At 48.0% G+C, this 24,224-nt stretch overlaps 13 protein-coding genes across 13 annotated transcripts; 4 read left to right on the top strand and 9 right to left on the bottom strand.

The window, feature by feature from the left end:
- Positions 1-11: 11 nt before the first annotated feature.
- HD556DRAFT_1470918 (uncharacterized protein) lies at positions 12-5,017 on the top strand. The gene is made up of 21 exons (XM_041308429.1): positions 12-100; positions 164-301; positions 357-649; positions 698-744; positions 794-838; positions 886-915; positions 969-1,156; positions 1,207-1,285; positions 1,334-1,738; positions 1,791-1,830; positions 2,006-2,034; positions 2,089-2,247; positions 2,305-2,867; positions 2,920-2,974; positions 3,024-3,080; positions 3,133-3,647; positions 3,697-3,789; positions 3,838-3,907; positions 3,959-4,353; positions 4,400-4,540; positions 4,593-5,017. The coding sequence occupies exons 1-21, from the start codon at positions 62-64 to the stop codon at positions 4,743-4,745; spliced, it is 3,534 nt and encodes a 1,177-aa protein (XP_041167357.1). The 5' UTR covers positions 12-61; the 3' UTR covers positions 4,746-5,017.
- On the bottom strand, positions 5,017-6,244 carry HD556DRAFT_349922 (uncharacterized protein). The gene is made up of 2 exons (XM_041310345.1): positions 5,551-6,244; positions 5,017-5,382 (listed from the first exon to the last, which is right to left on the bottom strand). The coding sequence occupies exons 1-2, from the start codon at positions 5,837-5,839 to the stop codon at positions 5,075-5,077; spliced, it is 597 nt and encodes a 198-aa protein (XP_041167356.1). The 5' UTR covers positions 5,840-6,244; the 3' UTR covers positions 5,017-5,074.
- Positions 6,245-7,103: 859 nt separating this feature from the next.
- HD556DRAFT_1428892 (GPN-loop GTPase) lies at positions 7,104-8,234 on the bottom strand (the record flags this gene model as incomplete). The annotated part of the gene is made up of 6 exons (XM_041304762.1): positions 7,104-7,145; positions 7,197-7,319; positions 7,365-7,614; positions 7,666-7,798; positions 7,844-7,923; positions 7,993-8,234. The coding sequence occupies 6 exons, from the start codon at positions 8,232-8,234 to the stop codon at positions 7,104-7,106; spliced, it is 870 nt and encodes a 289-aa protein (XP_041167355.1).
- A 104-nt stretch (positions 8,235-8,338) lies between these two features.
- HD556DRAFT_1224549 (uncharacterized protein) lies at positions 8,339-8,995 on the top strand (the record flags this gene model as incomplete). The annotated part of the gene is made up of 2 exons (XM_041296959.1): positions 8,339-8,442; positions 8,506-8,995. The coding sequence occupies 2 exons, from the start codon at positions 8,339-8,341 to the stop codon at positions 8,993-8,995; spliced, it is 594 nt and encodes a 197-aa protein (XP_041167354.1).
- Positions 8,842-10,563, bottom strand: HD556DRAFT_349670 (uncharacterized protein). The gene is made up of 4 exons (XM_041310344.1): positions 9,959-10,563; positions 9,741-9,904; positions 9,617-9,689; positions 8,842-9,565 (listed from the first exon to the last, which is right to left on the bottom strand). Exons 1-4 carry the CDS (start codon positions 10,460-10,462, stop codon positions 9,287-9,289), a joined length of 1,020 nt encoding a protein of 339 aa, XP_041167353.1. The 5' UTR covers positions 10,463-10,563; the 3' UTR covers positions 8,842-9,286.
- A 731-nt stretch (positions 10,564-11,294) lies between these two features.
- HD556DRAFT_349597 (glutathione S-transferase) lies at positions 11,295-12,751 on the bottom strand. The gene is made up of 7 exons (XM_041310343.1): positions 12,516-12,751; positions 12,218-12,467; positions 12,124-12,154; positions 12,021-12,071; positions 11,846-11,966; positions 11,728-11,785; positions 11,295-11,673 (listed from the first exon to the last, which is right to left on the bottom strand). The coding sequence occupies exons 1-7, from the start codon at positions 12,617-12,619 to the stop codon at positions 11,614-11,616; spliced, it is 675 nt and encodes a 224-aa protein (XP_041167352.1). The 5' UTR covers positions 12,620-12,751; the 3' UTR covers positions 11,295-11,613.
- A 1-nt stretch (position 12,752) lies between these two features.
- HD556DRAFT_1324839 (cytochrome c oxidase assembly protein PET191-domain-containing protein) lies at positions 12,753-13,557 on the bottom strand. The gene is made up of 3 exons (XM_041301496.1): positions 13,240-13,557; positions 13,014-13,194; positions 12,753-12,957 (listed from the first exon to the last, which is right to left on the bottom strand). Exons 1-2 carry the CDS (start codon positions 13,411-13,413, stop codon positions 13,099-13,101), a joined length of 270 nt encoding a protein of 89 aa, XP_041167350.1. The 5' UTR covers positions 13,414-13,557; the 3' UTR covers positions 12,753-12,957; positions 13,014-13,098.
- On the bottom strand, positions 12,753-13,557 carry HD556DRAFT_1261211 (uncharacterized protein; the record flags this gene model as incomplete). Its single annotated transcript, XM_041299048.1, has 2 exons — positions 13,014-13,557; positions 12,753-12,957 (listed from the first exon to the last, which is right to left on the bottom strand). Coding segments are annotated over exons 1-2 (285 nt in total), but the record flags the coding sequence as incomplete, so codon positions are not given.
- On the top strand, positions 13,335-14,861 carry HD556DRAFT_349465 (uncharacterized protein). Its single transcript, XM_041310342.1, has 4 exons — positions 13,335-13,752; positions 13,814-14,180; positions 14,235-14,378; positions 14,427-14,861. Exons 1-4 carry the CDS (start codon positions 13,579-13,581, stop codon positions 14,822-14,824), a joined length of 1,083 nt encoding a protein of 360 aa, XP_041167349.1. The 5' UTR covers positions 13,335-13,578; the 3' UTR covers positions 14,825-14,861.
- A 37-nt stretch (positions 14,862-14,898) lies between these two features.
- Positions 14,899-15,364, bottom strand: HD556DRAFT_1224986 (4'-phosphopantetheinyl transferase superfamily; the record flags this gene model as incomplete). The annotated part of the gene is made up of 2 exons (XM_041296985.1): positions 14,899-15,115; positions 15,177-15,364. The coding sequence occupies 2 exons, from the start codon at positions 15,362-15,364 to the stop codon at positions 14,899-14,901; spliced, it is 405 nt and encodes a 134-aa protein (XP_041167348.1).
- A 457-nt stretch (positions 15,365-15,821) lies between these two features.
- HD556DRAFT_1225147 (WD40-repeat-containing domain protein) lies at positions 15,822-18,954 on the top strand (the record flags this gene model as incomplete). The annotated part of the gene is given in 15 exon segments (XM_041296994.1): positions 15,822-15,953; positions 16,003-16,143; positions 16,190-16,322; positions 16,371-16,454; positions 16,502-16,566; positions 16,615-16,931; positions 16,994-17,434; positions 17,490-17,727; positions 17,775-17,838; positions 17,895-18,004; positions 18,062-18,299; positions 18,360-18,463; positions 18,513-18,612; positions 18,630-18,777; positions 18,825-18,954. The coding sequence occupies 15 exon segments, from the start codon at positions 15,822-15,824 to the stop codon at positions 18,952-18,954; spliced, it is 2,445 nt and encodes an 814-aa protein (XP_041167347.1).
- Positions 18,955-19,403: 449 nt separating this feature from the next.
- HD556DRAFT_1225545 (uncharacterized protein) lies at positions 19,404-22,569 on the bottom strand (the record flags this gene model as incomplete). Its single annotated transcript, XM_041297021.1, has 6 exons — positions 19,404-19,584; positions 19,645-19,678; positions 19,732-19,891; positions 19,945-21,046; positions 21,099-21,205; positions 21,277-22,569. The coding sequence occupies 6 exons, from the start codon at positions 22,567-22,569 to the stop codon at positions 19,404-19,406; spliced, it is 2,877 nt and encodes a 958-aa protein (XP_041167346.1).
- A 282-nt stretch (positions 22,570-22,851) lies between these two features.
- Positions 22,852-24,176, bottom strand: HD556DRAFT_1324812 (uncharacterized protein). The gene is made up of 5 exons (XM_041301495.1): positions 23,869-24,176; positions 23,661-23,813; positions 23,362-23,610; positions 23,192-23,310; positions 22,852-23,132 (listed from the first exon to the last, which is right to left on the bottom strand). The coding sequence occupies exons 1-5, from the start codon at positions 23,941-23,943 to the stop codon at positions 23,033-23,035; spliced, it is 696 nt and encodes a 231-aa protein (XP_041167345.1). The 5' UTR covers positions 23,944-24,176; the 3' UTR covers positions 22,852-23,032.
- Positions 24,177-24,224: the final 48 nt, after the last annotated feature.

Raw genomic sequence — 24,224 nt, 5'->3', positions numbered from 1 at the left:
GTCACTTTTCTTCTCACCCAAAAGAGAGCGTGGTCTTCGTTATCGCGTAGCTGATCAAAAGATGGGCTCGAAAGAAAATAGAATGATGGGAAGCGCGTCGGTGAGTCCAGGATTGTTCTATCCTTTGGTTTTGCCATTTAGCCCCTCTTCGTCGCGATTCCAGTCCGCACGTGGAATTTTTATCAAACCAGAACCAGAAGAACTGCATGCAGTTCCGTCTTCTGAGTCTACGCGTCACAATTCGAAAAAATTGACCCCCGCCCCAACCGTCAAGGCCGAACCAATTGAGTCAAAACCTGTTGTGAGAGGCATTAGAATACCCACGAATGCGAATTGACGTCGTCGAAAATTTCCAGCTGTCAGATAGGGGCACTACAGCCCCAAGCAACATTACCCTCGACAGTCAACATAATCTTTCTTCAGCTCCTGATGTCAAAAAATTCAAACGGGAACCAGTGCTGCCACACGAACAAAGGGTGCACGAGCCAAAGTTATATGAGCTATACGACTCTGCCGACAATATTCCATACACCCCTGAAGCTGCTCTTCAAGCAGGTCTTGGTATGGTAAAGACTCTAAAGGCCGGAATCAACAAACTCGAGCTTGGCAGCAAGCTTCGAAAGGATGTTTGGCTGCGTGAGATTGATAAGTACGTAATTAGCCTTGCCTGAAGATAGCAATGACAACTCTGTCGCAGTCTCCTTAGTCAAGGTGCTCCTACAACAATGATAGCCGTCTGTGGAGGTGCGTAATTATGAGTCCCAATATGCATGTCCACCGAAGTCTTCTTTAGCGACTGGGGCCGGAAAGTCTTCGATACTAAATGCGATCTTGGACGGTAAGCTAAATTAGCGTTTATGTCTCTTTATACTAAACTCGGTTTAGATAATATTGTCCCAACAAGTGGTATGAGAGGTGAAGCGAGACCCTTCGCTGTTGGGAATCATGGTTGCTCAACCCACTTGTAGCATGCACAGCTGTGGTCACGGAAATCGCATATCATGCCGCGCCTACTATCAATGCGGATGTCTCATTCCTTTCCGAAGCTGAGTGGAGAGCAGAACTCGCTGTTCTACTCGATGATCTTGTGGACGAGGATGGTAATCTGAAACGTACTACTGACCTACGGAGTGATTCGGGTGTTGCTTGGCACAAGGTACGGACAATCAGAGCTCTTTGGTATGTCGGGGTCTGATTCATTGTCAGGTTCACGCTGTCTATCCATCCATTTCCCAAGAGCAACTCATTCACCTGACGGTTGACCAAATTTTGGCTCGCGATAAAAGTAAATGTTCTCAACGCAGATGCCAAATTATGCTAACGCTTCGCATAGATATTGCTAACGTCTTGGGCACTACGAAGAAAATATCGGCGAAGAATTCGACGATATTCGCCCAGGAGATTGCAAAATATATCGATTCTAAGGACCAGAAACGAGGTGGCAAGAAGGATAAGACTAAAGCTCATGATAACTCGCTCATGAGTATCCTCACCAAGGACAAGAACAAAGAGACCAAGAAGAAAGATCACGGCCCAGCTCTATGGCCCCTCATTCGTCAAGTCAATGTGCGGTGTAACGCCCAGGCTCTTTCCACGGGCGCCATTCTAGTTGATTTGCCTGGTGTTGCCGACGCTAACGCAGCAAGGAATAGTATCGCAAAGGACTACATGAAGAAATGCAATTGCATCTGGATTCTGGCACCTATCACCCGTGCAGTGGATGACAAGACCGCCAGAGGTATTTGTATCGAGTCAGCACCTGTGTCGTGATTTTAATGCTTTTTAATTAGATCTTCTTGGTGAAGCTTTCAAACTGCAACTGATGAGTACGTTCTTTATCTTCAACCCTTGGTGATAGACTAACAATTATTTTCAGTGGGTAAGTTCTTCCCATCCAGCACTCTCAGGTAGCTTACTGTCTACGACGGTTCCTTTTCGTTCATCAGACGGCAAGTGAGTGATCTGTCCTTGACTTCGGTCGCGAGTGTCTTATTGATTTGGTCAGCTATGATGCCCACACGATCACGTTCATTGGTTTGTTGCAGCTCTTTTGTTTGGACTGATTCTCACTCAAACTGTGTGGCACAGCTAGCAAGTGTGATGATATATCTTGTTCTGAGGTTATCCCTGCCTTGGGTATTGAGGACGACCCCGAGCTAGAGGAGATCGAGGGCCGCATTGAGCAATATAAAGAAGAGACTGCTGACTTCAAAAAGAAGAAGACTATCGCGGAGTCTTCGATGAAAGGTAGGCATGCGAATTTCGTTTCGTTCATGCGACAATGTACTCAGCTAAATTTCACAGCTATCGACAAGCAGCTCAAGGACGTTCGAGCTTCTCTAGCAGAGTATGAGCAACACAAAACGGCACTGGAGAACGGCGAGACATTTACACCACGGTTGACCACAACGGCACACAAGAAGGCCCAGAACGCGGGCAAGAAGCGAAAGAATACTCGCAGGGGGAAATCTGGGTCACCTAAGCGCCACAAGCATTTTGGGGACGACGACGACGACGACGATTTTGAGATGGATGATATTGATGATTATCTCAATGACAACATTCATGTGGACGATGACGATGAAGGGTCATACGATGAAGATGAAGATGACGATGACGATGAAGAGGAAGAGGGCGACTCAGATGGGGAGGAGGATACACCGGACGAGTCAGAAGAGGATGTCACGGTCGAGGTTCTCCAGGAGAAGATTAGCGACGCCAAAGAAGCTATTAAAGTTGGACGCGAACAACTCAACAATACACGCAAGGCACGCAAGGATGCCGTAGATGCCCTCAGCAACCTTAAAAAGAAGACGACGAAAGCGCAGCGTGACAAGAACGCATTCTGTTCTCTAAAGCGTTCGGAGGTTTGTCTCACTGTTAAGTTCCCCACCACATTTCTCACCCGGCGTCAAACAGTTCTCCCGCGATGTTTTAAAAGAAGATTTTCGCGTTGGCTTGAAAGATCTTGACGGTGGGTTGAGTTCTCACCTTTAAAGAATCGGCTAATTCACAAAACACAGACGCCGCTGCCGAGGAGCGAAACCCAAATTCTTTTGATCCGACTCATAATTTACGCAGTGAGCTCCCATCATGTCCTGAAAATACTCACTAAAAATATGTTTTACTCAGATTATGATGACATCGATCTTCCTGTGTTCACCTGCTCATCTCGTGACTACGTCCGCATCACGGGACAAGTCAAGGGTGACGGGGACCCATCATGTTTCTCCAACCTCGAAGATACTGGGATTCCTTCCCTACGGCAATGGTGCCACAAATTGACCATCAGTAGCCGGTCACGCGCTGCAAAGCAGTTTCACACTCACTTGAAGACATTTGCGAACTCAGTGCGGGTTTATGTCGATGGTATTGGTGATGTGACTACTGCAGACCGTGAATCTCTTCGTGAAAAATGGGAGTCGACACCACAGGGTGGGATGTATGACGATGAAGATGAAGATGAAGACATGCCTCATTGGCATAGTTCACCTGATCCTATGAGCGTCCACTTCCAACCATATCGAGGTACAATGCCCAGGGCACTCATGGATGCCAGACTCTTCTCGATGAACAATAACAATCAGTCATCCCTGAAGGTGGATGCTCGCGGCGAACCCATAGGAGTGACTCCTCGGCTTGTCAAAGTGCGTTGACATGTGTTTCTATACAGCTCATATTTCTTATTCCTCGCAGGAATTCGGTACACATGTTGAAAAAAGCGTCTCGGATTTGCAAGACTTGTTCCGTGATGGCCTTGAAGATAAATGTCGAGTGGGAGCAGCCAATGTAAGTACTACATTATGGTAACTACCCCATCTGATGTTGCGTCGATAGGCTGCTGAGGATGCGGTTCAACACGTTGACGAGTTTGCCGCGTCCATGCACTGGGCGACTTATCGAGCCAGTGGGTGTCCTAGTTCGCATGCGAGTTCTCGCTGACTATACTCAATATTAGCCCTTCGTCGTCACGGGTCCTGGCGTCGAGATCTGAATGTCGAACTTGTCACGCCATTCACTCGAAACATTGCTTCTTCTTGGTCGACACTCTTCGAATCTGATCTATTCGCCTCACTATCGGATGCCATCATGACATGCATCAATAAGCTAATCACCGATGTAGAGGCCAGCGCAGCGGCAGGACTAAAAGACCACGTACATGCACAAAGCTCTGTTTCGCAAGAGGAGGCGCGTCATGCATTAGTACAAACCATGGGGGTTGTGAAGGAAGCGCTAGGAAAGGAGCAGAAGGAGATATCACGTTGTCTCGCTCCTCATGTTCAAAATGAACTGACGGATGGCTACAATCTCGCTTCGCAAGAGCGAGGCACTGGAAGCGTCGCGCGACAAAAGGTTTGTCACAAGGCATCACTCCAAAACCTCTTCTGATTGAATGCAGGCTATATTCCACAACTACGTTGATGGGCATAAGCACGATGCATTCGATGGCGGAGCTGAGGTCCTGATGGGTCGGCTGTCAACTGCGGCTGAGACTATCGGGAAGGCTCTCAAGGAGTCCCTTCGAGAACTTGCGGAAAAGGTCAGGCTCTTCGGTTTCATCTCAGCGTGGGCATCGTTTATACTCTATGTAGATTGAAGTGTCGCTTGCCGTCCTCTGGGAAGGCACACAAGATGTCCCTAATCAAATTCGCGCTCGATTGCAAATTATGCAGTCTGTATCCAAGCTGCTCGATCAGTTGGACATGTGGTCAAAGGCAGCGGAGAAGGCGTCTGCTGCATCCTAATGGATTATCGTTTCATTTCAGAGCATGTCGTCAGCTTCTCATACAAGGAATTTTAGTGCTTTCGTTAACGGTACATTATCAGCTGTTCTGTAATCTTTGCTTGGCATGTCTATCGTTGTTTGACATTTCTATTGCACATTCTACTAGCTACCTTATGATCGTTGTTACTATAGTGCATGTATATGGACAATTAGCATTCATGAACTCGGTCTAACTGTACACAAAAGCTAGTGATGTATAAATCATAGTTCAAACAAGATACAGTCAGATGACACTGGGTCCTGCCCTTCGGGTACATAAACTACATTTAGTAAGAACAGCTGCCTGAATTAATAACGGTGGATCATCCGTCCACGACTATCCACTTCTCTCCCGTGTTCGTCCACATAGCCACTGTGTTTCCTCGGTCTTCTTTCATCTCTCATACCACCGTAAGCCTGAGAGTTGTGGTGCCCGTGCCCTTGATTTCCGTAGGAATTGTAGTAAGAGTTCGATGAGGGCTCCATTCCAAGGAAATTCCGAAAGCGGTCACCGATTGATACTGATCGACCTCTGTGATAATCACCACCGCCTGCGTAAGAATGAGCAGGGCGCGAGTGCGAACGGTGTCTGTGTGACGTGGAATGAGAGCGATGATGTCCCGAGCTAGGTTGCTAAAAATAGCAATATATACGTCATTAGCTGTTAGACTGAAACAAAGCACGATTTAGACTGACACTGTATACGGGAGCAGATGTTGCGTATGTGACTGGGTAGGTAGCAGTTGTACTGTATCCGTGCCCATGCCCGTGCCCATGCCCGTGATGACTGTGGCTGTTGGCTCTGGGTCTGCTATGACTATGCCTGCTCTGACTCCTGCTGCGGTGGTGAGAGTTAGGCACAGACAAGTATTGAGTAGTCTGCGGCGCCTGGACTACAGGGGGGTACCCGTATTGTGGGCTAGATGCGTAGGTATGCCCAGTAGATGCTCGCCTCAGGGGAGTCCCGTAGTTGTAACTCCCATGACCGTGTTGCGAGTGTGGAGAAGTGGGGTAGGCAACAGTCTGATGGGTACTGTAGGGCGAATGGGAGGATGGAAAGGCGTATTGATTCATCGTCAGATAATGATTTGTTGGCTAGTTGTGAGTATGAGGGGGTGGACAACGATGCGGTGATTGCGTTGGTGTGGTAGGGAAGATAAAAGGTAGGCGCGGTGCGAGAGTAGATAAGGGTTAAAGTAGGGGTGCTTGACTGTGGTGCAATGTGGAGATGGAACACGTTGCGATCTTATATGGGTGTGGTTAATTATGACCCGGACTGTTGCGTCACGGGCAGCTGCGGTACCAATTTTGAATTCTGCACTGCCCCGTTGGAGTCAGGCCCCAACGGTATACTGAGTCAGACCAGCTGGGCTTGCATTGCGATGCGTTTTACGCTCGCGATAGTACGACAATATGGTAATTATGCGATGTCGCAGGACAAGCACTAGAGACCCAGGGTCCCTGGCCTTGTACAATATCAAACATCATCTGGCAAAGGATTTGTCACCTAAAACAAGTAATACTAAGTTGATGGCGGCTGTTCATAAATCAGCAATATATGGTACTCACTCCTTGATCCACACAAGAAAGGCAATGCACGGCCTCATGATATTCCGTAGTACTATGTCAAGGACCGCCTAGATATACAGGAAGCTGTCGAACTTACAAAGTTGGTCGCACACATAGCAAAATGTGGAGACAAGTCGGTGTTATCACATTATCAATCAGCGTAACCCTAACTTGTGATTACGTCGCCCGTTCCAATCGCACGGCGTGTAAGCTGATTGCGCTGACCGATGCCATTTATTGTGTCCTGTGCAAGAATTTCTGGGCATCTTCGAAGAAGTGGCGCACAGTAATGCCTAGTATTTGTTGGGTATGGGCCGATAAGACCAAGTGCGGCTAGCTTCATGATGTCAAACTTGTCGATCAAAATTCCACGCCTCCCTAAGCACACAAGACCTTGTCAACGGGAAAGTTTTTTTTCAGTGGCAGTCTGGCGCGTGCTAAAATCCCACCGGAGATGAAGATTGACGCTGTCAAAAAAAAAAAAGGCGAGTCATCAAAAAAGTTTCCTTGGGTACTTATGATAGTCCAATCAATACGGTGCCATTGTCGGTCAACGCCGTGGTAAATTCTCATCGAGTGAAATGCCAATGATAGATGTGCGATACCATTGTAAGCTCTGGTACTATAGAAATTAGATTTGTTCAACCTACCCAGTCAAACTCCTAGTATATCGATACGTCAGGTTTGATCACCATCTCTCCAAAAATTCGGAGTGCAGTTGTCTCAAAATGTCGTGTATAAACACAGGATGCAATAACACTGTACACTCCTATTCCATATCAGCAAAGTCCCCTTCGTCTAGATCATGTGGCTGATATACCGCCGTTAGTTTGGAGTACGCTGGACAAAGGACGTGATCTACCTCTTTCGGTTCTTCGTCTTCACCATATTGCATAGTAAAATCAATATGACTGACGACTGTCTCAAGTGAGTCCGTCGACGTTAGATCCAGCGGCAAGAACGACACTAAAGGATGGTCCTCGATCTACGCGGCAGTCAGTCTGGAACAAAGCCCCAAGCTGCAACATACTAGCTGTACGATGGCCCGGTTTAGGTCGTGAAATCTGCTGTTGCCGCGTTGCTGATCTCTCCCGTCCCTCGCAGCAACAAGTAACATCGGATCTGGATCAAGATACCGAGCGATGTCGCGCTTTCCACGTTTCCCATTTCTTGGCTCAAACGTGTCTGAGGATGATCCGGAGACAAGATCCATTTTAGACATGATGTTTATCCAGGGTACTTCAAGATTGACCATCGCGGACATTGCGGACAATACGCCGCTGGACTAATTTCAACGATTGGATAAAAAGAAACCATGAACTGAGACAGACCTGAAGAATTTATATCGATCTTCCATGAACTGAGATTCCAAGAGATACACAGCACAAGTCCGTATGCTCATTCGCTGCAAGTTCCGCACAAGTTGCGGGAGGAACGGATGGTGTGTGTACAGCTCGATTTGACCTGTAGGCAATGAAAATATGCGCGGTCATATGAGTAGAATCATACCTGGACAATCGATGATTAAGTAGTCGTCGTCAAACCCTCCGAGTTCTTCCTCAAGCCAATCCATATTTTCTAACAAGTACCTTTAAATACGGAATGAGACTATGAGCTTGATTTCTTTGAGGGACTACCACGCGTGATCACTCACTCACTCAAAGCAAAACACAAGACCGCCATTAGGACCCATATTCATCTCGCCCATGACGTCGTCTAGGGTCACAAGCTCTCGAATGTCAATGGCAGGTTGATACTCAAATGCATCGCCGGTTGCAGCAGGATCGAGATTTACGATATGGGCCGTGCGTTTTGAGACACGAAGATGGGTAGCAAAAGCAGTCGAGAAAGTAGACTTGCCCGCACCAGCAGGACCGGTGACTAGAACAGCGTAGCGCATAGTAAAAGAGGTACAAGGAACAATTTCAAACTCAGACTCTCCCCCTCTGTCGGAAACCAAGTAACTGCAAGTTCCAGTACTACACATACAACTAATTCTACAACATGGCACGCCCGCCATTATTCCCTGAACAGTCCGCAGCTGGCATAGCCGTCGATCCATGCACCCTTGAACGTGTTATACCAGAATCAAAGAGATCAGATGGAACGTACGTCTGCTTGAGCCCAGCATCTTCAAATCATTTATGATCAGATCTCTACTGCATCACCAGTGTGCGCAAGCAGCTTAAGATTAGACCTGGATTCACACCCCAGGAAGATGTCTCTCGATTCCGTGGATCACGCCAGCAGGCGATGGATTCCACGGCCCTTCCAAAGGGCCACATACTAGGCTGGGTTGCGCCCTCTTCTGCTACATCACCGAAAGGCAAGACCGCTACGCCACCTCCAAATAAGAACGCGAAAAAGCGCGCCAATGCTCGAGCTAAGAAAAGCGTGGAGAAGGCGGCTATTATTAAGGATAATTGGGAGGATGAGGAGGGGGAAGATGAAGATGAAGCGTCAGCTGACGTGAAAACAACTACCGAGAAGTTGAAGGAGGGAAGCTCGAAGACCAGCACGAACGATGTGGCAACAACGGGATCGCACGCTGAAGACAAGGCAAACCGAGCCTCCGCACCAAATTCAAATTCAAATCCAACATCAACAAATCAGAGCACTGTCGAGCTTTCGGACAAACTTGAGAAGCTACAAGTCAAATGATCATGTTCTTTGATTTGGAATGTCTCTAGAGCTACTTGGGGTACAGGATGTCAGTCTAAAACGAGAGTGGCAGGTAACAAATAATAGGTGTTACGATTATGAGCAGCATAAAATTAGTATCTTTATATGTACAACAATCTATGCGGCTGTTCCTTTCTCTATGTAGATGTTCAAGCTGTAGACGGTATAGATGAATGTGGATGTATGATAGCGACTTATCTTATCTGCACGTCCGTGTGAGCGATAAGGCCTAGGAGTGATGCGGTAAAGCCTGCGCCTTGGAGCTGTGTGCTATGACACCTGAGACACCGCCTCACCGTTTGGATGTGATCTTTCCTTCAACACAGCCGGGGGCGGCGGCTTCGGTTGTCTGAATGTATACAGTTCCATGCCGATAACAATTGATAGAACAAAAGCGCCCAGTGCAGCTATACCGTTGCTAAGAATCGGTGATTTGACGTAAACAAATGAGCAAAACGTACCAACAGCTTGACGCATGTTATTCCATTTTACCTCTTCCATGTTTGCGCGGAGGTCACTGAGCGTTATGATCGCCTTATTCAGGACTTCCTATTTCACAAAATTACCAAATTGTGCAACGGAGATGAATATCATCCGAACCTCAATTGCGATTGTCTGTTGTTTCAGCTGTGCCTTTGACTCATTCTTGCGAGTGTCAAGCTCCATTTGTATGCTAGTAATCGTGTGAGAAATACGACCGTCTGATTCGACGAATATGACACACTCATGTTTCAAGGTACCAAGGTCTTCTTTCATCTTGACATCCAAACGATCGACTTCTCGGCGCAACGCAGCTGTGGCAGAGCGTATTGTCGCGCTTTCATTACGAGATCTTGCGGTTTGCTCTGCGCGAAGCTCAGAAAGCGCTGCACGGAATAAATATGCTTGCTGTTCAGCATCCAAGTCAGTAAGCATGTCAATTTCCGGACGGGTTCGGCGCACATTATCCAAATCTTTAACCGTGAGGCCTTCCCGCCTTACGCGATCTATTCTGTCCACGAGCAAAGCACGCGTAGCCCTCATCAGACTTCGCGCTGTGGGCGTGGGGAAGGACTTCTCGAGCGCGGCTACGAAGGCATGTGTGTGGAATGGAGGGACTGCATATGACTGTTGAGGATTTGGTTGGTAAGCGCATGCAGGTGGACCTGAAAGGGTCGTAGGAAGAGACAAAGCGTCCTCGGGTGGAGGCGAAGATGACGGTGGGGCAGGATTAAGGTCGGAATATCCGTGTCCAGATCTTGGGTCTTTCGGATGAGAAAAGGATATTGAGCCTGGGCCAGATGCTGAGATTGACTGTGACGACGAATCTACAGGGCTAGTGATGGGTTGCCCGGTCTGAGAGCTATAGTGCCTCTGTGATATAGTGGTACAGGAAGTTCCATTGAACTCTGGTATTGAGGATGGTAGCCATCGGTAACGGTATATTCGGGGGATGACCTTCAGCATCCTTGCATTTGGTTGACAGAAAGCCGTAGATTTATATAAGTTAGTTACAGTGGGTGTTCAGAACAAAGTAAGTATAGAGAGCAGAGACGTTACCGTCACGTGTCACAGCGGGAGACCTACATATTACTTGAACTTGAGGCGGTCTCTGCTTTCCCGAACTTGAAGGTATAGAGCCAGTCACAACTCCACTCTCTCCAGATATATAATGACTTTCTACGTGCATCCGCTGTCGTGAAAGCACTCGACAACGAGGTTGACTGTTGCACCAATGCCCCCCAGCTCACCGGCCAAATTCTCCGAGTCATTCCCTGTCTTATGGATTTCTTTCAGCACAAGTTTACTGCCCACAGCTCCATTCCGTTCCATGCCCGCACACATAGCCAAATCATCATTATCAGTATAAACTTCCTAGGTTGTTCCTATCCACAGTGTCCCCTTGTTTCATATTTTGAACTCGAGTCTACCTGTACGAACCGCTATAGAAAAGAAAGTGAAGACCCTTTTAGTGACTAGTCTGCCTTGGTTCAGCTGGGGTCCTTCCAGGAGAGCTCGTACGATTCTTGCAAACACCATCTTTGGGTTCCGAACTGTTTGTTTGATCGGGTCCGCTCGACGACAGCCTCATCCGCGACCGCTGCCTTCAACTCTCATCAAGTGGTGGGCTTCAAGGCTTGGAATAGAACTAGATGGAACCGACAACTTATGGATGGCAAGGCGCCGTGTTCTTGTCTATTTTTTGAGTCACTTGGACCTGGTTTCCCGTATCTCGATACGATCACTCAGGAGAAGCTCCTTGTGTCCGATACGACCATGGGGGCAAACTAGGTGGTACTGCTATCCTTACAAGTGACGAGGATTACGATGCCGCATGAAGGTGGACAGCACCGTGCTTTTGTCGAGCATGAACTTAAACAGAGCATCGAATTACTTGGTTTCGAGTGGTTATCTACCTCGGACTTTGTGTTACTTGAGCATTTCAATACGTGTTCGGATGACCCATAACGGTGGAAGTAAGTACCATGTTAATGTTAATGAAGAATTTTTCAACTGAGCCAGGACGACGACGAAAGACTAAATTTGGTCCAAGTGCGCAAATACTGTACAGGGGAGAATTGACGGTTTGGCTAGAGCGAGACAGGTTCAAGAGTACTCTAAGGGACAGCTATTCCAGCTTTCACAGTTTCTCTCTCCAGAAGCCGATCGAGCCAAGCCTTGAAACAAACGATTTAGTATATTCCACCACCAAATGATGATGACTGCACTACCTTCAGGTTCGGGAAAGCATCTAAGGTCTCGACACCTGCACGCTCGTGAAACCTCACCCTATTTCGCAAATCATTATCATTATCAAAGCAAAATATTCATCCGGATAAAAATGCGAACCATGGCATGACGTTCACATCAGCAACACTGAGCTTCCCAGCTCCTGGACCCACGAGGTAGTCACGGCCTTGAAGACCGATATCGAGCACACCATAAAGACGAACGACCTCATCCCCATAGCCTGACGCACGACGTTAGAGTTGTAGAAACTAAATGAGGTCGAACAAGTACACACGTTTCTTGCCGTAAGGCACATCTTCAGGAGCATAGTGTCGGAAGTGGTGCGCTGTAACATTCGGCTGTTATGCGAGAAAACTATATGACTGACCACAACTTACATTGACCTTGCATAGGACCGACTCCTCCGTGCTGGTTTGTACGGTTGTGAGCGTGCATCTCCAGCTACCTCACCTAGAGAATCTAAACACGTACAGCAAAGAAGATCCACTGCAACATCTGGCTCTCCTCATCGCTGCCACTCTCAAACTTGAACTTCCCTTCCTTGTCGTACTTCTGCACGAGGTACAACAAAATCGCTGCACTCTCGAAGACGGGGAATCCATTCGGGTGGGCAACAGTGGTATTGGAGCGGTCAATGAGAACAGGGATACGTCCGTTTGGGTTCATTGCGATGAACCATGGCTCTTTTTGGACATTCGCGGTCAGGTTGATCTTCTCGACACTGTGAAGGCCTATGAATAACAGCCGGGGGACATGACGGAAGACCTACTCATAGTCAATGTTCCCGTAGGCCGCCTTGAGCTCTTCGAGCATGATAGACACTTTGTGGCCATTGGGGGTAGCTGCAGTGTAGAGAACTAAAGGCTTCGACATATCGAATGTTACTTGGAAGGAGTCTAGTGGAGGGAAGAATCACTGTGTATTTAACCCAAACTACCTTATACCATTAAATAATGATTCGTCACGCGTCATGTTCAGCTGGCATGCATCAGGTCCAAAATTAACCACTTGCGCGATTTAGGCTTGCTAAGCACCGGGCTTACGAATATGCTTCGATGAATTTCTAATATGCTTAGAAAGACTGGCGAATGTATAAGCAGCATGGCTCGCAGTAGTGAATGCTTTTCTTTGATTCCATCGGAAAGACGGTAGCTCAGTGCTACGACGACAAGTGTGATCGACACAACTCCTATTGACCCCCAGTGGATACACTAGGAAAATTATTCGTTGAGGGGGATATAATGATAAGGAAGAAGATAGTACGCACTCGGAACGAGGTTCTAGACAATGATTCGCGAGTATCCGAGTGACCGAGTCGCCATCGTGATATAACTTGGAAGCCATCCATCACATCACGATTCTGCAGGAGGTGCAGGGGTCTTCTGCTGTCTCAGCTTCTCAGCATCCATTCCCACCGTGTTACCTCGAAACCGAGTCCTCATATCCAACTTTTGCAATATCAGAGCATGTTCATGTGTCTAGTAGTCACTTACCATATTGCGTTTGCATTCGAAAGTGGACTTCCTGAGTAGCTGACATTGCTCCGGCAATTCATTACTATGTTGCTTGAGACACTCCGAAGGAAGATGTCCTTGCTTTTGGACACAGTCGGAATTGAGAAGGCATTCCTTGAGTGCTTTGAGGATAGCGTTACAGGAGGAGGACATGACCGATGTAATAGAGCACTCGAAGTGAATTTCCGCTATAAACCTAAACCCGACTTGCTGTCGTGCAGCGTTTAAGTGTTGTGATGAGAGCTCAGGTCAGGTTGGATGACTAGATGCTTCAGGAGAGCAGGTTGCAATCATGTGTAAACTTCTCATGCTCTCTTGATGCCTATACCACCATCACTCCGTGCGCTTTTAAGAACAATTCCGACACTAGCGCCTGTATCTAATCGCGCAGTTCTTTCTGTTTCCGGTTCACAAGCAACTGAGTTCCTCAATGGGCTACTAGCGTGTAGTTTGCAGGGCAAGCAGACATATGGGGCGTTCTTACACGCTCAGGTGCGACCCAGCTTCGAGTGTCTGGCAGTGTGTAATGTAACCATGCAGTTTCTGGTCGTAGGGACGCGTCTTGTATGACACCTTCCTATATAACTCCCCGACACCATCACTTTCATCTACTGGGCCGACATATCTCATAGAATATGACCCTACTCCATCCGAGGCACCTACCCTCATGAGCCTTCTCAAACGCTACCTCCTTCGCTCAAAGGTGCGCATACGGGACGTGTCGGAGGAGTGGGATGTTTGGGCCGCATGGGGGTCAGAAAGAACAAAAGAAACCAGGGAGTGGAATTGGGCACGGAGCGGCGCTGTCGAGCCAGTCTGGCGGACTAACGAATGGCCATGGGGAACTGAGAACGGTACCATACTTGATCGACGTGCTCCAGGGATGGGTAAACGGATGCTCGTTCGCAAAGGCGAAACACGTGAGTTTGTCTTTGGGGTGTTTCTTGCATTGAGCTGAAATTGATATTGTGCAGCTGCCGATGCGTCTACACATGAATTGGCTGGTAAGGATGCGTATTTGCTCCATCGCATCATGCACGGTGTCCCCGAGGGTAGCGTGGATATTCAACCCATGCATGCATTTCCTATTGAATCAAACTTAGACGCGATGGGTGGACGTATGTTCTTTTTTTTGTTTCATCTGATACTTGTACTGACACGCGCAGTGGATTTCCGGAAGGGATGCTATGTCGGTCAAGAGTTGACAGTGCGCACATATCACACGGGCGCAGTGCGGAAACGCATACTCCCAATTCACATTTCCTCTCCGACGTCATTGCCACCATACATGTCGATTAAACCGTCCCTTCTATCGACTACAGACAGCGCCGCGGTTAAAACACCCCGCTTGCGCGGGTCATCCACGCTCCTTTCCACGATAGCCGCTCCAGGTATAGGATCAAGCCTTGGCTTGGCCTTGGTGCGATTAGAACATTTGCGTCCCGATATAGCGTTGGTTGCTGAGGAAAAGGGGGAACAATCGTGGAAGGTGGAGCCTTTGTGGGCAGATTGGTGGCCCGAGCAGCCTCCTGACGAGGTACATGATCTGAACAGCCTAGTATAATTAGGATCATAGATTGGATTCTTTGTATCATCTCGAACTAGACACACCACTCTTGAAGGATAATAGGCGTCAAATCACGTCGACTCTGCGATAACCTGTGCGTAGACATAATCTCCGTCGTGGCTCACTGAAACATGCAATTTATTCGCTGGTCCGACATCATCGCGTACGGGATGGTGAACAAGTGTTGGTTTTACGCCAGTGGTTCCATTGAATGACAAGTATGTTACCTCCTTCCAGGTAGGGCGGATGGGATACAATGCTTTGTACGCAGCTTCTTTCACCGCCCATCTAGACGCCATGACAGGTTGCATGAATGTCTGGCAAGATGTAAGATAAGGAAAAGACTTACCGCACACCCAAAAACTGTGCAATCCTTTTGGTCTCATCTTCTCCATGCTGTTCTGCGAGCAACTGGAATGTTCGTAATTCCTGGGAGCTTAAAATTCTCGTGGCAAATGCTTCGGATCCCCTTCGACTCAATAGACTGATGAGACGAGGAAGGTGCAAAATATCGACACCAATGCCGAGGATTGGCATGTGAATGGGTTTTAAATGAAAATTTTAGGGATATGCGATATGGGAAGGTGCATCGGGACAGCAACTGGGCAGATATAATAGACTCGGGAGATGTACAGCCGGTTCCTTCTTGTGAGCAAACTGTACCAGACTGGTTTGTAAGTGCTGTCGTGCAACAGAGTGACAATTATTGGTGCAACACACTTATGTATGCCATGCGCATGAAGAGGACATAGATGAATGTGACAAAGTGAGCAAGTATGCCGGACCCAAATGTGTGACTTGACTTCAACCTCGAGCCTTGTACCGTCCGTGTCAGAGTCAACGATCACCAAACGTTAGGGACAGCTCAACGTAACTGCAGAACGCGTATCAACACTAGCGCAGTCAGAGATCAGTGTATGGCCATTCTACGCATTCTGAAAAAATATTCACTAACTCGTGTTTTAGACTTTGCCATAGCCTGCGATCTGCGGCGATGTCCAAGCCATCCATCAGCACGGCATATATTTCAGCATCTACCAATCGCTTCAACCATGTTGCAGATGCCTCCACCTCTTCCCTGATTGCCTATGGATCAGGTAAATTAATTGCGTTGTGGAACACTCAGGTGAGTATATTGCCATCACTTTCATAACGCGCCTAACATCTCATCGGAGGACCCTGATGGCGGAGGCGTCCTCCAGACGCTGCCTGGTCATGATGGCTTAGTGACCTGTGTTCGTTTTGTGGCGTCCGACGCATTTGCTAGTACGGACGACAAGGGGACCATTCGCTACTGGAGATTATTTGGGACAGAGGTATGTTAATCCGCCTTGTGTGCAAACGTCCCCACAATGTTCGTAGTGGAGGACTACCGCGATCGTGCGAGCACACCAACAAGCCATCTCTGTACTTCGCAAATTCGACAAATTCTTACTTACTGGAAGTTCAGACTCTTCCGTCAAAATATGGGAAGTGCAACATGGTGACGTTGATAGTAAATTTCGTATTTCATTTGCGCAGTGAATCAGGCTAATTGTAACAGATGAGGTGAAGGAGTTTCAAACCATATCGCTTCAAGGATGGTATCCTTTATCAATAGCAATCGCATCTCTACCATCGTCTGAAGGTGAGAGACTCAAATATCTCGACGACGAGGTACTTACTTTACCGAAGCGATAATACTTGCCATTGGCGGAACCGATCGTAAAGTGCATATCTGGACACGTTCTGATGGACCAGTGGGTTTCACATATTTCAGCGAGGTATCAAGTGCTCATTCCTTTAAGTTTATTCGTTCAGTCACCCTATCAGGACATGAAGACTGGATACGTGCGCTGGCGTTCCGAGTTCCATCCACGCCAAATGATCCCATCGTTCTCGCTTCAGGCTCACAGGATGGAACCATCCGACTTTGGAATGTGGAGTCCTTCACTAAGATGCAGGCCCAGTCACAAATTCATACAGAAAAATCGGGAGACAATCTCAGTGACGATCTCCTGGACGCATTCGAGGCTTCATTAGGGGACTTGGGTGCAGACGCAGAGGAGGGTGGCAGACAAATTTCACTTAAACGGCATATTCTTACTGTCAAATCGAATTCCGGGTGCGTTGAATCTGTAGTGAAAATTGTTGGATCGAGCTTATGACCGGGTTTATGATGGGTAGGACGCAACAGTACTCTGTCACATTCGATGCTCTCCTGATCGGCCACGAGGCAGGAGTTACGTCGCTTTCTTGGTCTCCTTCGAATACGTCATTGCTCTCTACATCAACAGACTCCTCTCTCATCATATGGGCTCCTAGCTCGATCGTCTCAACTGCATATTCATCGTCAACCTCATCTATTTGGATTAATATACAACGCTTCGGTGATGTGGGAGGTCAGCGTCTCGGTGGCTTTACTGGAGGGCTTTGGTCAAATGATGGTGCCGAAGCCATGGCATGGGGTTGGAGTGGAGGCTGGCGACGGTGGCGCCGCATTACAAGTGATAGTCACGGAGGCACAGCTGGCGAGGAGTGGGAAGAAGTTGGTGCGATCAGCGGACACAGTGGTGCAATAAAGGGCCTTGACTGGAGCCCCAAAGGAGACTATCTGGTATCTGTGGGGTAAGGGTCGTTTACTATCAACGCTATATTCTAGATACTAACTGCACACCTTTAGTCTGGACCAGACGACGCGCATTCATGGCGCTATTACATCCTCTACCTCCGAACAGAGCATTTGGCATGAGCTGTCACGCCCTCAGGTACATGGCTATGACTTAATGGGCGTAGCATGGCTCGGCCCGTGGACCTTTGCAAGCGTTGCCGATGAGAAGGTCGCACGAGTATTCGAAGCTCCACGGAATTTCGTCGAGGAGGTCCGAGTACTTGGAGTAAAGGATCTGGCCCAGAGCGAGGTAAGGACCACTCCTTGTTATATTTCAGAGCTTCTGAGAAAACAAAGGGGGATAGACCTGCAACGGCTAGTGTGCCTCCTCTCGGACTCTCGAACAAGGCTGTTAGTGATGGTGTGTCATATGATATGCGTGATATTTGCTGTTTGACAGACTGTTTTCTATTCAAGCACCTTCAGAATTGGATAGTAGCAGACCTTGCAGGCGTCCTTTTGAAGGAGAGCTAGCTTCCATCACCCTCTGGCCTGAAGTGGAAAAAGTTTTTGGGCATGGGTATGAGGTCAGCCAATCTGTGATTCTGGTATGAAATGCGATTGACGCAATTCCATCGACCTAGTCGATCACAATCTCAGCTTCTAATTCACTCGACCTTCTTGCAACTGCCTGTCGTGCAACTTCCCCGCAGCATGCCGTTATTCGCGTGTCCACCACAGCCGGCTACCAGCCTTTCGGTGTCCCTCTCGAAGGCCATAGCCTGACAGTCACCCGTATAGCATTCAGCCCGCCAGACGATAGATACATCCTCACCGTAAGTCGGGATCGAACGTGGAGGCTATTTGAGAAGAAAGAAAATGGTACGAGGTTATATGCCTTCATATAACAAAATGACGACTGACCATCCTGCTGCTTACTAGGTTATATGCCCATTGCTGCAGATAAATCGCATGGAAGAATCATCTGGGATTGCGCATGGAGCTGTGAAGGGGACCTTTTTGCCACCGCATCTCGTGATAAGACTGTAAGTGTTTCTGATTTCGAAGAATGATTCTTGATCGACCGTCCATCAGGTAAAGATATGGAAGCAAGACTCAGACTCTGCTCGATGGGGAGCAATTACGACAATGAAATTTGAGGAAGCAGCGACCGCTGTCGCATTTTGTTCTGCCGGTGCCGATGCGCCAGAGTAAGTAAAACCCTTCTGTATCTCGTCTCAATCACAACTCTCTCTAGACGCTGGCTTGCGGTTGGTTTAGAGACAGGAGAGATAAAGGTCTATTCAAGCTTGATGTCCACACCAGATCAGTGGACCTTAGTGTTGATAATCAACTCAAAGTAAGTCTTTATCGTAACTTGCAAGAGATTCGCTCATGAGTTCAAAGTTTGGCACACGTTGATCAAATCAATCGTTTGGCGTGGAGAGCAACTGACAACCCATCGAGGAAGCAGCTGGCGTCCTGCAGCGATGATGGTACACTGAAAGTACTGATTGTCCAGTTTGAAGTAGACTAAAGTACGTTGGTAGACACTAAACTCCACAGTAACAAAATGACATAAAGAGAATTGACATAAAACACAGTAAGCCGATTCACGAGGCAAACGTAGTGAAGACAGGAAGGAAAGACTGCTATACAGTGGTCAGTGTCGAGAAGACTGGATACCAAGTAGTGGTGGAAACAGTGTCAGTACGGAAACATCTGAGTTGATATCGCTAAAGGGGTGCCAAATATATGGGTATAAAACAGATTTGTGCCATGGCTGGGCACCTGCCTGGGTAAGTGATACGTTAGCAAGTATAAGAACACATCGGAAAGTGGCTGAAGCAAGGCCCGAGAAAATAGAGATACATGAACGCCAAGTGCGTGTTTAGATGACATCGCGAAGGCTCAGTGGGACTTCAGGCTGTGGAAAGTAAGTTAGATACAGTTTGTGGTGTGATTTCAACAGGAAAACGCACGCATTTAATTCTGGATTGGAAGAAAATCGTCAATCGTCAGTACTGGGCTTTTTTCATTAAAAAAAAGTGCGTACTTGTAAAAACATTCAATAGAGCGAAGCATTTCAACATCACCCCCAGTCGCAGTGACAAAGTTCACTACAACACCAGCTCGTGCATAATTGGAAGCAATGGCTGGAGCAACGCTGTAATAGAGATGAAATAAGGATGAGCGCGTGTTTGACACAGGTAATGGGTTGGCCTACCGATGTGCGTACTCCTCTACAGCTTTAGGAAGGTCTAACAAAAGAGTTGGAACATCAATTCGGACCACAGCATGGCCAGTTACTTACCATAGTTGATGATCAGAGGGACGTGAGACACTTCTGGGGTCTTCACCTGCACATCATTCACAACCAACACTTTCGTCACAGGCTCTCTCATCATAACTGAAGCTGAACTTTTGAACTTGTTCAGCGCTGCCAACTTTGTGCCTGCGTTCATGTCACCGTGCTAGAAGAAAACCGTTTGAGCATCGAGAGAGAGAGAATGCTTCTGGTACTAACAAGAGGTACAGCTTCAAGCCCGCGGCTGGCAAGCTTGTGGACAACTGATTCCAAAGATGTCATGCCACCAACATGCACAATCGCCTGGCTGACCTCGACGTCATCAAATATATCTGCCAACGCGTCAAGTTTCCACTCGCGAGCTTGAGCACTTTCAGCACTAGATGCCCCGCGGCCCGAACCAATGATGCCGTGTCCACCACCCGGTGCAGCAGGATTACTTGTATCTGTTCGAACACCAGCAGTGAAAGCAAGATAAAGGTAAAATTGCCTAAGACCACGAGACCCTTGAGCGGACTCGGTGCTGGTGACATTTCCATCACGGCGGACTAGAACGCGCACAGGCTCCTTGAGTTGGATAGCCGTAGCTAGATTGAGCACATCCTGCGGCACGGTATTGGAAAACAGTGCAGTCTGTCGTTCAATAATGTTCGATGAGCCGGTAGTATGCTCATTCGAAGGGGGCGGAGAAATTGCAGAGAACCTGCGTCCTGTATTAGAAGTCGACAAGGCGGGGTGGCTGTTTGCATCAAAGGAATTGAACGATTGTTGAGGAGGGGCAGAAGCAGAATTTGGCGTGACATTTCCAACAGGTCGAGACCTTGGCGGAGGAAGAAGCTTCACTATGTTGAAGACAAACTCGTGTAAATTGCGGGCAATCAGCTGATCAACCTCGTCAAGAACAAGGAAGCGGACTTCAGATCCGACGAGACCTCCAGAGGCAGTGAAAAGGGCATGCAGCTTCTGTGGAGTCCCACAAATGATGTGGGGCATGTTCTGCTGCAGAAGGCGTAGCTCCTGGCTGAGGTCACTAGGCGAAGTGGATGTGCCAACGCCTAGCGCAGATCTAATGCCAATCGGACCTCCGAGATCACGAATCATACGCTGAGCCTGGGTAGCTTGGTCGACCGTCGTAGATATCATGATTACTAGAGGTCCCCTGGTAAGGGGGCGTCCAGCGGTATTTATCACAGCTACCTGAATAGCGGGTATCACATATGCCGCAATCCGCTCTTGAGTGGGTGGAGCTTGCGCAATGATGTCTGCACCTCGCAGAAGAAATGGAAGTGCGCGTTGCTGAATTTTGTTAGGAGGGCCAATGCTATGAACGTCAAGTTTAACAGAAGAACTGATTCCGATGGATTACCACTAACCCAAATTTGCTGAGAGAACGAAGTAAATCTGGCGCAAGATTCAACTGTTCCCACTTGGAAACCATGGGACCGCTGTCACGGCCTGAGCTACCAGATAGCTCATTGCCCTGTGCATCAATCATCTAGCAATCAAACAGGTTAGTTGATTTGGTGTCGCTAGGGAGACTGAACTACGCACGCCTACAGATTCACGCCGTATGATGCCCCCAGTTACAGAACGACGTTTATCCCGAGGAGGTTCGAGTCGTCCCAAATTGCCGTGAGTCTCGGCCCGCATGGGAAGATCAAGCGTTCCCGCAGACCAAGTGCGCATTGGGGGATTAGGTGCGCGTGGTGACGGTCGCATATCTGGTCTGTTCGGTATACCATGACCAAGGGCAGCAGGGTTAGACCCCATGCCATGGGGAAAGGCTTGGTTCGAGGCCATGTCCTGCATCTGTGGGGTAGATCGTCCCATCTGGGCAGGAAGAAGGCCTGTGGTAGCATTTTGAATATGCTGCTGTGTTTGAAGAGCCAGCAATTGCCCAACGGAAGTGGTCAACGTGTTCAGGCGTTGAGATATCTGTGTAATATCATCCGCAGGAGGTGATTGATTTGGTGCAATGTTTGCACTAAATGAGGCCCGCGCGATATTGACTGCGGGTGTCGACATGCCAGAAGCAGGTGCGAAAGGATCCTTGAATTCAGGCTGAGCGCTATTGAAAGAGGTGGCACTGCTAAGGGTCCTCTCAATGAGAATGTTGACTTTGCGATGTATGTCGCTGATGTCGCGCTGAATTTCGCGCGTGTTATATTCGCAACGCTGAAGCCGGTCTAATAGGTCACGTATGATTGGAGAAGCTTTGAGTTGTGCCTCCAGATTATGATGAAAATCGGTACTGGAGGCAAGTTGACTGCCGGAGTCCAAAGATGAGACCGGAGACGATGAGGGGAATGGTCCACTGATGTTGAATGATGAAGAGCGTAATGAGTTGTTCATAATGTTGACCGGAGGTGTTACATTGCGATTCCGAGATTGTTGCACAAGAGCCGAGATAAATGGAGACGAATCGCCCAGGGTGTACATGCTTTCGTCATGGGTATTTGGATTGGGGGTATCATCTGCTTCTGGTAGAGACTCTAAGCTGCCAACCTTACTCATGTCTCGCGCACGAAACACATGCTGCCTCTCAGACTCAACCTGATGGAGATATGGAGGCCTATCCCCGTGTGGGGGCAAAAGCTGGAAGCGGGCGTCTGGGAGACTATCGGGCGCTCCAGTGTGCTCCAGTAATCGGGGTGGACTTGGGGACGACTTCAAAGACCTGCGATCAGCGGAACAGGCTGATTGAGAGGACACAGACGCTCCATCCTGTTCCCGAAGTGTGGGAACCCCAAATACGAACCCAGTGGCCCCATCCTCTTCATTGTTTCGCATATTGCCAGGGAAGAAGGGCGTCGAAGTGGGGTTCAGAGTTGCGCCTCTCGCCATGGCAGTGACTAGCTCCAACGAACGGTGAACAAACGAAGGGCAGCACTTAGAGCGTAATAAGGCTTTCAGTTTGGCACTAGAAGCATTAAGTTGATCTCACCTTAGGATCGGAAGAAATGACTTTTCAAACCGATTCCATACAGGCAGTGTAAATGAGAATGTCAAGAAAAATACCTGCGACTGGCCTGTTGACGCAGTAGCAGGTACTCGATTGAAGGCACAGAGGCGTTGCCAAAGGCCCAAAGCTTTATAAAGCTCACAAATTTAAATCCGGCCGAAGGCGTGGTAATTGAAGCTTAAGCTTGTTCATTTACTAAGTACTATGCAATGTGTCAATGCTTCCAGAAGCCTTACATCCAGGGCATCTCACCGCCCACCATAGTACACGTTGTGTATGGACATGTTGGGTATACGGCATAAATAAAGAATGGGGACATTATTGAAACAAAGGTACAAGGGAGAGTCAAAAGAGGGGCAAAGGGAAAGAAAAACCAAAGATCTTCCCGCGCGGATGTTTATCTCTGCGAGTTTCTAATAAAATGGTGGGTTGGAGATCCAGAGCCCTATGTAGGTCAACGGTCGTATCAGCAATGAACACATAAGTCAACAACGGTTGTCATACCTCATTGCGCTTTGTCGAGCACGCCTCGCATCAGTAAAGCCGTTGCGAGCTCGGTATGCTTCAAGACGCTGCTGCACCTTTTCTATCACTTCTGGAAGATCAGCGGGGCTGCGAGTGACCTAAATTACAGTTTTGAGTTGCATTCTGACATTAAGATTCAAGTGACATACCACAAGCTCCGTGGATTCATCACCTATTTGAAGACGAGACCCATTGAGATTCAAAGCTTTATTGGCAGCTGATGCATCAATCAACGTGATCATGGCGTACTGCCTAACAGAATGTTGGGCAATATAGGCTGGATCCGGGCGACCAGTCGTCATTGCCAGACCACCGCTGCAGCGAATCTCGACAGAGAGAATTTCGCCACAGCGACTGAAGTACTCTTCGATACTGTCTTCGTCGACTGTTTTAGGAAGCTTGCATAGAGGTCAGGTTCCATATCGTAATGATTTTCAGGGTGCCTTACATTGCCAACAAACACATGCATAGGATCACGTCGTCGCTGTTTGACATGCCTCTTGATAGCATGGGAAACACGTTGGTTCTTTTTTTGAGCTCGTGCAGGATTGGTACGTGTCGGTTTGGCGTCATTTTTCCGCGAGCTCGTTACTTTTTTTGACTACGGCAGAAACTTGAGTGACATGGTTAGGAGGAAACCACGCTACGTCACTAACCTTGGGGATAGATTTGGTTTCTAAGTTGTGAGTAGGAGAGTCGTCAGAGTTTATGCTATGGCAGTGGTAAACCATGATGATCAGTTAATCGTGAATGAAGGGTCTCGAAGTTTGTGAGTTGAGCTGGCGGATAAATATCAGATTGAGCAGCCTTTTAAAATATCGAGCAGTGGAAGAGAGTCTAAACAAGTTAATTTCCACAGCATTATGGACGGGAGCTTGTGTCAGTGGCTTGAATCAATGTACAATGAAATCTGCAGAGAACTTGAACTTGTGGATGAATTGTAAAAATGATAGTGGATTGATTGATGGTCCAAAAAAGGAAATAAGATTTGATGTCAATTTGTGAACGCTTG

The sequence above is a fragment of the Suillus plorans genome, assembly GCF_016647745.1.
Source record: "Suillus plorans strain S12 chromosome Unknown HD556scaffold_2, whole genome shotgun sequence".
NCBI lineage: Eukaryota > Fungi > Basidiomycota > Agaricomycetes > Boletales > Suillaceae > Suillus > Suillus plorans.
The sequence above is the reverse complement of the archived record's forward strand: the minus strand, read 5'-3'. Positions and strand labels throughout refer to the sequence as shown.

What these genes read in the sequence shown, in the direction of transcription:
- HD556DRAFT_1324812 (XM_041301495.1), bottom strand. Translation starts at nt 23,943, where the DNA reads ATGGTTTACCACTGCCATAGCATAAACTCTGACGACTCTCCTACTCAC. An exon ending in TGCATGTGTTTGTTGGCAAT is followed by an intron (nt 23,611 to 23,660) that starts GTAAGGCACCCT and finishes CCTCTATGCAAG; the next exon opens with CTTCCTAAAACAGTCGACGA. An exon ending in GCTCGACAAAGCGCAATGAG is followed by an intron (nt 23,133 to 23,191) that starts GTATGACAACCG and finishes TGACCTACATAG; the next exon opens with GGCTCTGGATCTCCAACCCA.
- HD556DRAFT_1324839 (XM_041301496.1), bottom strand. Translation starts at nt 13,413, where the DNA reads ATGTCCTCCTCCTGTAACGCTATCCTCAAAGCACTCAAGGAATGCCTT. An exon ending in TCGAATGCAAACGCAATATG is followed by an intron (nt 13,195 to 13,239) that starts GTAAGTGACTAC and finishes ATATTGCAAAAG; the next exon opens with TTGGATATGAGGACTCGGTT.
- HD556DRAFT_1470918 (XM_041308429.1), top strand. Translation starts at nt 62, where the DNA reads ATGGGCTCGAAAGAAAATAGAATGATGGGAAGCGCGTCG. An exon ending in CCCAACAAGTGGTATGAGAG is followed by an intron (nt 916 to 968) that starts GTGAAGCGAGAC and finishes ACCCACTTGTAG; the next exon opens with CATGCACAGCTGTGGTCACG. An exon ending in TGGCTTGAAAGATCTTGACG is followed by an intron (nt 2,975 to 3,023) that starts GTGGGTTGAGTT and finishes CACAAAACACAG; the next exon opens with ACGCCGCTGCCGAGGAGCGA.
- HD556DRAFT_349597 (XM_041310343.1), bottom strand. Translation starts at nt 12,619, where the DNA reads ATGTCGAAGCCTTTAGTTCTCTACACTGCAGCTACCCCCAATGGCCAC. An exon ending in TGCAGTGGATCTTCTTTGCT is followed by an intron (nt 12,155 to 12,217) that starts GTACGTGTTTAG and finishes CGTACAAACCAG; the next exon opens with CACGGAGGAGTCGGTCCTAT. An exon ending in CGGTCCTATGCAAGGTCAAT is followed by an intron (nt 12,072 to 12,123) that starts GTAAGTTGTGGT and finishes CGAATGTTACAG; the next exon opens with CGCACCACTTCCGACACTAT.
- HD556DRAFT_349922 (XM_041310345.1), bottom strand. Translation starts at nt 5,839, where the DNA reads ATGAATCAATACGCCTTTCCATCCTCCCATTCGCCCTACAGTACCCAT. An exon ending in CAGAGCCAACAGCCACAGTC is followed by an intron (nt 5,383 to 5,550) that starts ATCACGGGCATG and finishes CTAGCTCGGGAC; the next exon opens with ATCATCGCTCTCATTCCACG.
- HD556DRAFT_349670 (XM_041310344.1), bottom strand. Translation starts at nt 10,462, where the DNA reads ATGCTGAAGGTCATCCCCCGAATATACCGTTACCGATGGCTACCATCC. An exon ending in CTTGGTACCTTGAAACATGA is followed by an intron (nt 9,690 to 9,740) that starts GTGTGTCATATT and finishes CACGATTACTAG; the next exon opens with CATACAAATGGAGCTTGACA. An exon ending in AACAGACAATCGCAATTGAG is followed by an intron (nt 9,566 to 9,616) that starts GTTCGGATGATA and finishes TTTGTGAAATAG; the next exon opens with GAAGTCCTGAATAAGGCGAT.
- HD556DRAFT_349465 (XM_041310342.1), top strand. Translation starts at nt 13,579, where the DNA reads ATGCCTATACCACCATCACTCCGTGCGCTTTTAAGAACAATTCCGACA. An exon ending in CGTTCGCAAAGGCGAAACAC is followed by an intron (nt 14,181 to 14,234) that starts GTGAGTTTGTCT and finishes GATATTGTGCAG; the next exon opens with CTGCCGATGCGTCTACACAT. An exon ending in CTTAGACGCGATGGGTGGAC is followed by an intron (nt 14,379 to 14,426) that starts GTATGTTCTTTT and finishes TGACACGCGCAG; the next exon opens with TGGATTTCCGGAAGGGATGC.